The following is a 13,639-nucleotide window of genomic DNA, read 5'->3' on the forward strand; positions in this document are numbered from 1 at the left end:
CAGGTGCTGGGGCCCACAAAAGATTATCCAGCCTTGCGAGTGCTGAACACCCCTGATCTTTTTTGGTGTCTGCTTGAGCCACAGAGCACCCACAGTGTCGGCGCCCATGATCTCACTGATACTGTTGCTGACACATGCAGGTTCTGCACTCAAACGGCTGAGCCATTTTCGCTTTGCAGTTTCTGCATGTTTTCTAGTTGAGTGAAAGTTGATCAGTCAATCTTGTTTATGACTTGGAAGTGGTTGTTTTTCACCGGTAGCAGTGCTTCACATTTACCCAATGTAATGAGTCAAAAACATAACTGAGCAAAAGAGGTGGATGACATCATCACAGAACTATATAGATGGTGGGGGGGACATATAAATTACTGTGTGAAAGTGACCATGTAACCGAAGTGTTGTTGTTTTTGTTTGTTTCCATGCCAAGTATACTGTTCCTTCCCCTCGCTGCAAACTGTCCTGTGACTGTGTATCACTGTTTGCTTGTCACTAGGGTCATGGTGGAAATACTCAAAGTGAGACATCAGAAAGTGATGAAGAGACAGAAGATAAAGACTATGAAGAAGAGGATCTAGATGATCTCAAGATGGAGGACCTGACTGATCTTGGTGGTTTTGAAGAATCAGGAATCATTGAGATGGGAAGCATTCCTAAGAGATTCAGAAGGCATAAAAGCAGAAAGACCTCTTCTATGAAAAGGTCATCTGAAAAGAAGAAAACAAAGGAGAAAGAGGTTAGTGTTAAAATTCAGTTTAATCCTAAAGTTTAATGATAGCTTGTGAGAATAGTAACAAAGGTCATTCTATTTTCTTTTTTAAAAAGGTCTTAAGCCATGTCACCTTTGCTATGATTCTGTCATATGCAGCATTGATCTGAATACTTGAATTGGGAATCTTCAGGGAACACACAGGTGTAAACAAATCAGTCTCGCCTCTTGAGACAGACCCTAGCTCCTGTTCCGCAGGCTAGCTGGGCTTGGCTCCCTACTCCGGGTGTTGCAACCTCAGAGGTTGCAGCACTGCTCAGGTTTGGCCCGGAGGGGGGAGCTGAGCCCAGCCAGCCCTGTGATCCTTAAACACATTTAGATGACTTAATTTTCTTCACCCACCAGAGAAGAAACCCTGCTCTAGGAGCTCTTTTTTATTGTAGTACAGTCTACTGGTAGAACACGATGCAAACAATAAGCAGCAACTGAATGTATTCTTACAATGTATCGCCCAGAAGTCCAGAACACACTTTTTATCTATTCATAACCGTTGCATTTGGGCCTTGTCAGAGGAAATAGATGGCAAGATACATGGCTTCAGAATTCATACTGTTTGCAGTAAAGTGAAGAAATCTGATGGGAAGACATGAAATTATTTATGTCACGAAGTTCAGCATGCTTGTATGGTTGCAGTGTGGGCAGGCTTTTCCAGTCTCTGAAACACAGGCAAAGATAACCAGGGAAGGCCATCGCAACTGGCTCAGAACCTCATCTAATAATTTGTACCAGTTTCTATGTTTTCATTTCGTTTTCTACAACTTCCTCAACAAATGTATGGACATTTTTGAATAGTTCAGTGAAGCTGAACTGAGCTGCCATGTATTTTTTCAAGCGAGATGAAGCCTAAATCACTGTTTCATATGCCTTTTCCATGCATCTGGTAATGGTTCATAGTCTGTATTTTGTAAAAGCCAAAACAGACACACTGACATAAGTAGACCCAATTTTATTACTGCCAACCCACTAGCATTTAGCAGAGGCTGAACTAGACTAATCTGAGCACAAAAAGAACAGTGAGACTTTTAGGTTGTTATAATGATTTGTGTTGCAATCCATGGTCACTGACCCTATTTGACATTTCACTCAACTATATAGACCCCATCCCATCCACCCCCCCAGTTAGCCTTTTGTTAAATTTATGCCTGCAGATTTTTATGACTTGCAATTGCAGTTTTAAAACCTTAAATTACAAAGTGGCAAATCTTCAATATGTTTGCTCATTCAGTGTGTACATTGGAGGCTGGGGCGAATTATCTGTGAACAGTTGCTAGGACAGTTTACTGATTTACCCCCTATCTGAGGAAATTGTCATGTTCCACAACTTTCAGTGAATAGTTGAATTTTCTCTCTTATATAGGAGGAAAATCTCCCGGCTGTGCCTTATTCCAGAATTCTGGCTCTGAACAAACCTGAGTGGCTGCATATATTCTTTGGCGTGATTGCTGCTGCCTTCTCTGGTGGCATCCACCCTGCATTTTCTGTTCTATTTGGAAAAATCATTGGGGTAAGTTCAGAACTGTATGGTAAACTAACGAACCAGGCACAAATGCAGAACTTTAAATCCTGCCTGACCCTCCAGCTAGTCATCTCTAGTGATGCCTTAGAGCCTCCTTCTACTCCCGCTGTCACTGGACTCTACAAGTCTTTCCATTGACTTCAGTAGGAACTTGAAAAAGCCCTTGATCTCCTCTCCCCACTTGTTGCCTATTTTCTAGCCCCGTATTTGGAATGACTTCACCTTTCCAGTGAAGCAAATGACGTTCCCTTATCAAACTCAGTTTTCCTTTACCACTCTCCACTGTTGTGCAGACTCCCTGCCTTGTACCTGACCCTACTCATTGCATTGTACCCATTCTCTTCGGACAGTAAGCTCCTTCAAGGTACCTTGAATTCCAACATGTTTGTAAGTACCAGGGACATCTATGGGACTGTCTGAATAATTAATCCCTTGATTCCTGAATCATTGCAAGAAAGAAATGGAGACTTCCTTTGGATTCTAGCATATGATTGTTGGGGGGAGGGGAGGGATAGCTCAGTGGTTTGAGCGTTGGCCTGCTAAAACCAGGGTTGTGAGTTCAATCCTTCAGGGGGCCATCTAGGGAACTGGAGTAAAGATCTGCCTGGGGATTGGTCCTGCTTTGAGCAGGGGATTGGACTAAATCATCTCCTGAGGTCCCTTCCAACCCTGGTATTCTATGATTCTAAGTTACTAGGAGTTGGAGCAGCAGGCAGGGAGAATGGTTCAAACAAGATGTTGTTGTTTAGGGAATCTTTTATCTTCAGGCAAGAGAAGAGGGGTGTTGTAGTCAGCTGGAGGGGAGGTGGACGGTCTGACGGAGTGACAGCATTCAGTGGAAGGCAGATAAAAGCTGGTGAAGTGGCAGCCTGGAGGCAGGATTTAGTGACACTGCAGCTCCCAGGCAAACGAGGAGAGGGTCTGGTGGAGGATTGGAGAAGGAGCAGCTGATGAGTGGCAGGTCAGCTGGGAGAGGTGGAGTGACCTCCTGGCCAGCAGCAGAAAGCTGAGAGGTGGCAGAGTTTAGGTGCCGGGGAAGAGCTGAGAGGAGGTGAAGCTCAATAGTTTCTACAGTGTTTCCTGAGCTATTGTAACTGGTGATCACTTTGTGCTTTTCTTACATAGGCTTTTCAAGAAACAGATCCTGAAAAAAGGAGCACAAACACCACATTGCTTTCTCTAATGTTTCTTGCACTGGCAGTGATCAGCTTAGTAACACACATAATCCAGGTAAACTTCACTACATTGAAAAGTCAAAGCTGAGTATCTGGTCACATACATTATGGTCAAGATTTTCAGATCTCGTTGAGAGGTATGTTGGGGACATAATGCAACTTTGTATTCATTGTGTTTCTTATAAATTGTTCCAGAGCCAAGCCACTCAAGTGGCTGATATGGAATACAGAGCCTTACCCTTCCCGATTGCCAGTTACAAAGCAGCCCAGGGCAGCAATGTCTGAAAGGTGCTGCTGACCGTTCTGTGTCCTAGGGGGAATGCGTTTGGGCACAGCCCAGTTCCACTACATTGGTGTGTACGTTACAAAAACCACGGGCCCAGTCGGCACTGTTAGATAGCAGAGTGAGTAGTGAGGCTAAGGAATGAGTAAGCAGGGAAGGTGACTCCACTGCTGACGTCTGCAGCTGGCTACAGAAGCATGTGGGTGGGGCAGTACGAGGAAACTTCAGTTTCCAGGAATGTGTGTGGTACCGTTCACCTGCTTTAAACTAACATCTGAAACCATGTACTAAAACACTGTGTAGGTTCTGTAAACTGTGTGGCTGAACGGTTGAAATATCATCACATTTACAGCAGGTTGTTCTAAATATGACTGTACAGCCCAGCACATACAATTCAACTGTTTTATTTCCCATTCTCCCTTTTCAGGGATTCATGTTTGGAAAGTCTGGAGAAGTTCTGACCAAGAGATTGCGATCTTTGTCATTCAAAGCATTGCTTCAACAGGTATGGGCCATGTTTCTGGGTCAGAGCGATAGGCAGCAAATATGCAGCACTCCTGCCATGTGAGCCAGATGGCTTTTGTGGGCTGATGTTTGTATAACACCATGAAAATTCCTGGTTCCATGCAGCCTGCGTAGAGCCTCCCTCCAGTATGGCTTGGAGAGAACCCATCCTTTTAGTGAAACTTTAACAATGCACAAGCGGCAAGTCTCTGAGCACACGTGCGAAGCAAAATAAAGCAAAAGCATGTTCAGATTAACTCAGTGCTGCTAGGAGAGCTGTCTAATTTTGATGCCATCTCTTTCAATATCGACCATACTGAAGAGTGTATAAAACATGCATGTATCTGAGTGCATTGGTATATTTGCAAAGATTAACAAAACAGAAGTTAAATCTCTATCTCACCCTGATAGTCATGATATAAATGTTTAGATAAATAGGTTTAGGTCTGTTTTCATCAAACTCCATAGCAAACGGACCATATCATAACAGGGATAGGGTCTCAAAGCATTATCTTTGCTCACTAGAGTGGTTTCTCTAGTCAAGATGACCAGCTGGATCAGGACTAATTTACAATAATACTGTTGCAACATGACTGTCCTTGGATACTTCCTGCTGATGGATCCCTGGGAAAGGACACACCTCTATTTGTTCCTTGCAGAGGATTCTCTGTGTGAGAATGATTAGGCACACTGCACACCCATTGGTAGTGCTTGGTATCACAGGGTTCTGCATATGTAAAGGAGCATTCTAAGGGGATAGGGGAGGAGAGGGAAAATTACAAAAAAAAACCCCAAACCTCTCCTTCTTTTCCACTACCTTTAAAGATAATAAAGTTGATTCTTCTCCCACATGCACCCATATCGATCAGGAATAGCTCTACAGAAGTCAGTGTAATATAAAAGGTGTAGGAGAGGAGCACTGTGCCTATCAGATGTTGGTATGGGTGTGGAAGGCACTCTCATTATGGTGCAATGAAACAGACACATGGCTAGCCCTTTGAAACCTGTCATTATGGTGCATGCCACATACTTGACTCTAAATTCTAAAATCTTTGAAGTTGTTAGCACCTGGATTATTAAGAGTTTAATGTTCTGAGGGTAAGAATAGTTTATTTTAAGATAGTTTTCAGTTTATCTGACAAATGTTATTCATCACAAAAGAAGAGTGAGTATCTTAGTGATTATGTTGGCTCTCTCTCTTCCCCACACACACATGCTAGTCAAGCTTTAAATGTCCATACATTGTACTAATGACCCTGACAAGTCTGAGTTACGATAAGAACATTTCATTTGCAAAAGCAAAAATAACTGAACCATCTATTCCCTTGCAGGAGATTGGGTGGTATGACGATCATAAAAATGCCGTAGGGGTTTTGTTAACCAGACTAGCTACAGATGCTTCACAAATAAAAGGGGTATGTTTGTTTTTGTTTTACATTTTGCTTACAAATATGAATTACAGTGTTGGCAAGGGACGATTAAGTTATTTTGGAAAACGAATTGGTAAATCTACTCTAGAGGCTGTCTGACACATTTAAATAGTCTTGGAAACAGTTTCACTATTCCCAAATTATGACATTTATTGAAGCTTCGGCAGATGTTCATACACCTTCCATTTCCTTGCTGTAAGCGTCTAAGTAAAAAACTTCGGTTGCTTGGAGGAGCTGTAGTTATGGGAGAATTGCATTGCAGACAATGCCCTGGCCTCATGTTGACATGGGTACATTTCTTCTTCCCAGCTCTGTCCACTGCATTTCATACACAAGAGTGTGTATGGGGCTTTATGAGGTGAAGTGAGTTGTCATTAATACAGAGTATCAGTGATGGCAGGAGCACGAGGGACTGTGTGACTTCAGGGAGTGGTGTAGGATAGGAGCCACTGACAATCCTGCAGGTAAGTGGCAAATTCTGCAGAATTTGCCAATCTCCCCTTTCCTTCCCACCATGATTCCATCCAAAAAATTCTGACGCATCAGCCATACTTTTTAAAATAAATTCACTCATGAGCAAAGAGTAATAAATTTACTGATTTATTCAATAGTTTAAAATAACATTACATTTCTACTTCACTTGTTTTTAAAAAAAAAAAATCCTTCCTTAACTCCCAGATTCACTAGACTCACTAGATCCTCAGACTCACTAGATTTCATACTCCCTCCCATCTCCTCTTTACTGGCCAGCACAGAGGGGGAATCAATCAAATATTTGATGGAACGTACAATTACTTGAATCTTTAAAAACTGCAACTTAATTCTTGAGGGTAAGGTCCATCATCCCAGCTGTCAAGGTAAAACAGGAAGAAGGTGGTGCATCGGATCCAAACTATAAAAAAGCTTAATAGATCAAAATGAACATGAGAATATTGCATTCTCCGGAGCAGTGGTTCTCAACTGGCTGCGAGCAGGTTTTCGGGGAGTCTGCCAAACAGGGCCAGGATTAAACTGGGACCAAGGGCAGAAAGCCAAAGCCTCCACCTCATGAGGCTGAAGCCCAAGGCCCTGAGACCCACCACATGGGGTTGAAGCCAAAGCCTGAACAATGTAGCTTCACGGGGGGCCCTGTGACATGGGGCCCCAGGTAATTGCCCTGCTTGCTACCCCATAATGCTGGCCCTGGCTTTTATATGCAGAAAACCAGTTATTGTGGCACAGATGGACCATTAAGTTTTTATAGCATGTGGGGGGGGGGGGCTCAGTCAGAAAGAAAGAGGGTGAGAACCTGTGCTCTGGAAAACAAAGAAATATCAGTGAGTGAGAGACAAGGTGAGTGAGGTAATATCATGTATTGGACCAACTTCTGTTGGTGAGAGGCAAGCGTTCAAGCTTACACAGAACTCTGTTAGGTTTTCTTCACCAACAGAAGTTGGTCCAATAAAAGATATTACCTCACCTACCTTGTCTCTCTAATCGCCTGGAACCAACACAGCTACTGCTAAGTAAATGGGCAGCCATATGTTGTGCTAGCTGAAGTCTCAAAGTGATCTTTATGTATAAGCCCCTAGAGTACATGGCAATAATTCATCTTGCCATTGGTTTGGTTTTATAATTTTATTGAACACAAAAGTCTCTTGAGGGCAGGAAAGCCTCTGGCTAGCAAAGAAAGACTCATACTTCCCACCCAAGGTTTTCTTGGTTTGTCCACAGTACGATATTTGAAAGATGGATTGTTTCCACAAAACTTTCCATTTCATCTGCAGGCATGAGTAGAGCTAGCCAACGTGTTTTCAGTGAATGGTATTTTTGCTTAAATATGTATTTTTAGGGGCCCCAAATCTCTTCATGAATTAAGGCAAAATTTGACAAATAGTCAAAAGAGATAGGAAGGGAGATTTGTTTTAAGTCTAAATGTTTCATTTTGACCATTTAAAAATATGCCATTTCTACTTTTGTTTTGAAATGGCATTTCATTTTCAAATTTGTCCAAATAAAAAAGAGGAGAGAGAGACTGCAAAATGGCCAAATCAATACCAAAAAAATTGTGTGTGTGTGGGAGTAAGGGGAGTTTTTAGTCAACCAAAATGTTTTGGTCAATTTGAAATTATTTTTTATTCGAGAAAATTTTTTTTTAAATTGTTTCAAATCTAATCGAATCAATTTTTTCCCCGATTTTTCCAGTTTGTCCCCCAGCTGTAAAATCCACTATTTGCTCAGCTGAGCCATGAGTATTGTCACAGTTTACACAGATCCGGTGTGCCAATTATCACTTTTACATTTCTTGATGACATGGATGTGCAGATCCTCAGGGAGAGAAGAGCTCTTTGGTGTGAACGCTCATTTCCTGCTGCTAACACTGCTGAAAACAAAGTGCCTAATTAAAGGAACCTGCAGCTTCCATTATCTCTAGCTGATGTACAGCACCTATGAAAATCAGGCCCTAGGTGCCTTAAGCTGGGCACCCAATAACTGACATGCCCCCCACATTAGAGGCTGTTGGCTCTTCTTGATTTCTGTGCCTTGTTGTGGCACAGGAGGGCCCTGATATTTTTTGTTGAATTGAGCCCCTGTGGCCACATTTTCATCAGGCTTCCTGAACCTAACCCACAGCTAGGGGTATTTGCATATGTAATTGTCCATATGGGTTTTTGTATATATTATTGTCGATTTTAAATGCACAACATTTATGATTTTTCTCCCTCTGAATATTTGATCAGGAGTGAACAATGATTTCATACATTTGATCTCTGTTTTGTGTGTCAGGAATTAACTCTAACTTTGAACTCTTTTGCTTTTCATAGGCTACTGGAAGCCGACTTGGCTTGTTCGCTAAAACTGCCTCTACCCTTCTGACCGCCATCATTATTGCTTTTGTATATGACTGGCGATTAACTTTGCTTATCCTGGCCTGCATTCCTTTCCTTATTGCTGCAAATGCTATTCGACTGAGCTCTGTGGCTGGTCAGGCATCAAAAGATCAAAAAGCTTTGGAAGAGGCCGGAAGAGTAAGATCTCCAGTATAAACTAAATGGGTATAATGTTATATCGTTCTAAGGACAACATTGTCAGTGATGATTGTCTACAGACATTACTCTGAAATATATTAAATAAAACAGTGCTAAAGAGAGAGATTCTATTATAGTGGGATGCTAGCTCCACTCTAGTTAAGATTGAGGAGGACGTTTCTTATTGCTTTAAAATCCACGCAGTTACTCATATTTCTTTGAAATTCAATGGCAAAACAATTATGTTAACACAAAGTTAAGGTTGCTTGATGGCATGTCGTCCCCTTGGAGAACCTTGAGTTGAGCAAAACTCAAACTTCTGAACATCAGGAATTGCAGAGTTAAATTTGCCGATGATGCCTTAACTCTGCCCTCTTTCAGTAATTCCCCAGTGCTCCCTGTTAACACACATACCTTTACTCTACCGACCCCACAGTTGCTGAAACGTTCAAGCTGTTCACTTTCTTCTACAGTCCATTCAATGTCACCCACAGGATTCCATCTAACACTATGAAAGGACAAAAATGGGTAGGGGAAGGTTGACCATGCTAGTTTCCCTCTAGCCTCTTTCAGCTATGCCTCACTGTGCACGTACTCTCACTGGCCCTGGGCACTATAAAGATTCAGAAAGTTCCAGATTGTGGCGTACACTGTTACACTGAGCCAACTCCCCAGAAAGAATATCATACATGTACAATGTGAGAACCACTTTACAGCCTTTTACAGCTCCCGGGCCCTGATGGTACATCTCAGCTGGGAGGTGTGATTCCCAGGTCTCATAGACATACCCATGCTAGCTCTGCTTGAGCTAGTGCACTAAAGGAGAGCAGTGTAGCCAGGACGGTGGCTTGGGCGAGCCTCACAAGTAGTATGTGCCCAGGAGGTCTGGGTGAGTTTGTACTCATGCGGGTAGCTCAAGCCACTGCTCGTGCCACCCTAGCTATGCACAGTGGGTACATCTATGTGAGCTGGGACTCGCACCTCCCAGCTTAAGTGTAGGGCTACTGTTACATACAGGATACCATCTCAACCTACACTATCACTTAGCCATCCTGAAAGCATTAGAATCCTTTCAAATTCCACCTCACAGCTGACTATATCCTTTATAATTAAAGCCCCGTGCCCTGTTACTGACATAACCTACACAATTCCACATAGAACTGAGACATACTTCATCCTGAAGGTACATATGCACTTCCTGCCTTTCCACACACACACATAGATCTCCTCATATCTCAGTCACTGCTCTGTCACACATCTCCAAGTCATCCACAGATCTCGCTAACCCACCTATCAAGCAGAGCTAACTACTTCCTCCGCTCTTCAGTACAGCTCCATCTGCCACTGAGCACACTCACTTTGCCTGGAGTGTGCATAGATAATAAATGCTTAGATTGCTCATATGCCAGCTCGCTACTGAAAATACCCTTTCTAATACAGACCCTGTGCCCTGCAATGATATACACAATTCTGCACTGTACTGATGCACGCAGGATCCTAAAGGTACATACCTAGCTCCTCCCTTTGTTCAGACATTGGAGGGTGGCAAACACAGAGTTCCTCCTGTCCTAAGCTCTGCTCTGCTCTCTCACATACCTCAGAATGATCCCCACGTCCTTACATCACCAACACACTTAAGAAGCAGGCCCAACTACTGTCTCCACCCTTTAGTGTAGGTACATGTAGCATCCTGATTGCATCTGGAGTATATGCAAACAATTCTCATTGGCTACTGCCAGCTCTATGGAACAGATGGAACATGGGGTGGGCAGCCTTTTTTTATTTTTTTCTTGTCCTGTAATATTGTTAGATGGAATTCTGTGGGTGACAGTGAATGGGCTGTAAAAGGAGGTGAAGAGCTTGTACATGTCAGCAGCTGCAGGGTTGGCAGAGCAAAGGTGTGTGTTAACTTGGCACTGTGGAAAGAGGGCAGAAATAATCTTACATGCACACGCTTACTTGTGCATCTCCTGGTTTTCAGTAGTTTGAGTTTTGTTCCACACAGCATTCTGCAGGGGTACGACATACCCACAAGCAACCTTAACTCTGCATTTAACGTTGTTCTTTGCCATGGAATTTTTTTTTTTTAAAACAGGAAAAGCTCTGGTGGCGTTAGGAGGTAGTGGCCATAGAGGCAGTTGTACATCTAGTGTTCCACAATTAGCATTCTGAGCCAGCTGCACCACCTGACACACACATTCATCAGCTGTGCCTCACCAGCCCTGCTTCAGCACACCTCCCCCGCCATACCTCTGACCCAGTCACTGCATTCCCTGTCACCACTACCATGCAGAGGCTCCCTATTGCAAGCAGGGAACACCTCTCCCTGAAGTTTTCACTCCGTGTGTACTAACTTTTCTATTGCTGTCACTCCCTCCCTCCTCTAATCTGACTCACATGCAGTGGGGTGAAGGACAGCTGTGTTCCAGTGGCATAGCGTTCCTGGTCATGTTTCAGAATGGCTAGAGGGTGGAGTTTGTAGCAGGCTGGTGGGAGAAATCACAGATAGGGTTTGTGTTCCAAAACACCGACAATTTTATGTTTGAGAGAAAAATCCTTTGACCCTTTTCTCAGAGATGTGCCCCATCTCCAAGAACAGTGTAGTGTCAGAGCTTGTAATGGTTTCTGGTCAGCCATGAACCCTCCAATTTCCCCATCAATGTGTGTCCAGTAGCTTTCCTGTAGTGTTGGGGTGCACTGACAGAGCTGGGAGGTGCAACGTGTCAGGTGCACTGGTAGAGCTGGGGTATAGGAAGGTTGGGGTACACTGGAAGGGCTCGGGCTGCAGGAAAGTTGGGGTGCATGGGGGATTGGGGTGCAAAGACAGCTGTGGGATGCAGGGGGTTAGGATGTCAAGACCAAGCTCGGGTTTGGGGTGCAGGAAGGTTGAGGTGCAGGATGGCTTGAGTTTATTGACAGAGGGGGCACAGGGGGTTGCAGTGCAGGGCTGGGGTGCACTGGCAGAGGTGGGGGGTCACATGCCTCCATCACCTGAACCTCCAACCTCTTACCTCCCCTACCACCTATTCCTATTTACCCCAATGCCCCCTCCCAGACGGGTTGCCAATTTTGGTTGAACCTATTCCTGGAGGTTTCCTCGAATGACACAATCTTTAAATATTAATCTTTAATTCCTGAAAAACAACATGGAGCCTGGTGGCTCTGTGGATACAGACTAACACGGCTACTCCTCTGATATTTAATTCCTGGAAACTCCAGGACAATCCTGGAGGTTTGTCAACCCTCATTCCAAGAAAGTTTATACATCCAATTTTCCACCCAAACGGTTTGATTGCATTTCTCCCAAAATGAAATTACCACCTATGACTCTCACATTGTAGCAAACTCCAGCCACTCAGTTCAAAATTCCTTTTGTCTTAGGTGGGTGTTGTAATCAACTTATCTTTAGCAGTGTTAATTGAAGGGTGAGGTCACGGCCATCCAGTGGTCTGTGATTCATCTTCCAGTTCTTAGTATCTACCTATGAACTCTAGATCTAGAGTTCTAGCTCTATGTTTTTGTTTTTTTTAAAACACCCACCACCTAGAATTTTTTTTTTAAATGGCTGTTTTTAGGGCTTCTATCTCCAGAACGTCTGGCTCAACAGATGTCAAGTTTGGGTCACTAACCCTACCCTGCCATCTCCTGAGGTGCACCACTATAAATTGGTGAACCTTATCGGAGTGCAAGATACGTGTAGTGATCCAAACTTGGGGTCATTTGATGTTGGGGTTCATGAGATGTTGTTTCCCATCCAATAAACAGTTTTTCTAAAGGTTATTCTAGAAATGTTTTTTTGCCCACATCTAGAGATCAGACCACGGGTCTGATCCCGGCACAAGGGTCTCACTCACTTGAGGGTGACCCCAGAGAATGCATGGCATCCACTAGCCCTTTGGGGGAAGCAAGATTCGGAACATTATCAGCAAAAGAGTTCGGCCATCCATGTAGGCTCTTGAGTAAAGGTCAAGCACTCCACAAGTTACACTGAGCACATATGTAAAGCGAACCCCAAAGGATTTGCAGGTAGAGTATGGTCAAAGCAGCTGGATAGACTGAAGAGATGCACAGTAAGTGTTTGTTCCTGAACTCCCCCAGCTAGTGACAGTTCACGGCCCCCCTTTGCTGAAAACCTGGGAAAGCTTGGCTGGCATGTTGCTAAAATCTGGTACTCTCAGGCTTTTATTTTGGAGCGGGGTGTAATGTCATCAAAGTATTTTTGTTTAAAAAAAATAGGCGTGCAAATGCTTGCTGGCAAGAGAGGAGCATTTTAAGGGATGGAGGAGTTAGGGGAATAGGGTGAGAGGGGTTTGGGGCTGCACGGAGAAGAGCGGGGATTATGGGGAGGGAGATAAATGGGAACGGGTGGTGGAAGAGGTTGGGTTTGGGGAATGGATACTGGGAAGCAGACATGAGGGTTTGTTGCAGAAGGTCGGGGGAGAATAGGGGCAGCTCCGCATTATCCCGTCTGTCCCTTTTGTTTGTGTGCTTGAATCTGGGGGACCCACTAGCTCTCTAGGGGACTCTTAGCCCCTCTCCCCACCCCCTGCATGTGAGGTGGAATTTGGGGGAGCATTGCCTCTCTGGGGGTGTCTGAGCTCTGCACCTGACCCCGCCCTCCCCGCCCTTTGCCAGGCTCTGAAGCTGCCTTGTCCAGCCATGGAGATCTATCTGCCTTCCATGCCCCCTCTCATGTGAGCCAGGGTCTGCAGTAGGCATTGCTTTCTGGGGATATGTAAGCCTCTCTCTCTACCTCCTCACATGAATTGGAATCTGGGGTGCTTTGTCCCTCTTAGGGAGTCTGGCCCCCTCTCTCTACCTCTCCCCATGTGAGCTTGGTTCAGGGAAGTCCGGGTGCTCTGAGTGGGAAGCTTAGAACAGGCATGCTCAGAGCATGCCCCGAGAACACACTGCTGAAAGAGAGGGGTGAGGAGCTGAGAAAGGGCATGTCAGAAAT

At 44.2% G+C, this 13,639-nt stretch overlaps 1 protein-coding gene across 1 annotated transcript in view; it reads left to right on the forward strand.

Moving 5' to 3' along the window:
* LOC112061348 (ATP-dependent translocase ABCB1-like) overlaps window positions 1–13,639 on the forward strand; it is a 44,868-nt gene that overhangs the window by 16,768 nt on the left and 14,461 nt on the right. Inside the window, exons 10-15 of the mRNA XM_065579207.1 lie at window positions 494–733; window positions 2,124–2,270; window positions 3,408–3,512; window positions 4,168–4,245; window positions 5,576–5,659; window positions 8,479–8,682. Of these exons, the coding sequence (XP_065435279.1) occupies window positions 494–733; window positions 2,124–2,270; window positions 3,408–3,512; window positions 4,168–4,245; window positions 5,576–5,659; window positions 8,479–8,682 (858 nt within the window). The remainder of the gene's footprint in view (window positions 1–493; window positions 734–2,123; window positions 2,271–3,407; window positions 3,513–4,167; window positions 4,246–5,575; window positions 5,660–8,478; window positions 8,683–13,639) is intronic.

The sequence above is a fragment of the Chrysemys picta genome, unplaced genomic scaffold (assembly GCF_011386835.1).
Source record: "Chrysemys picta bellii isolate R12L10 unplaced genomic scaffold, ASM1138683v2 scaf151, whole genome shotgun sequence".
Taxonomy (NCBI): Eukaryota; Metazoa; Chordata; order Testudines; family Emydidae; genus Chrysemys; species Chrysemys picta.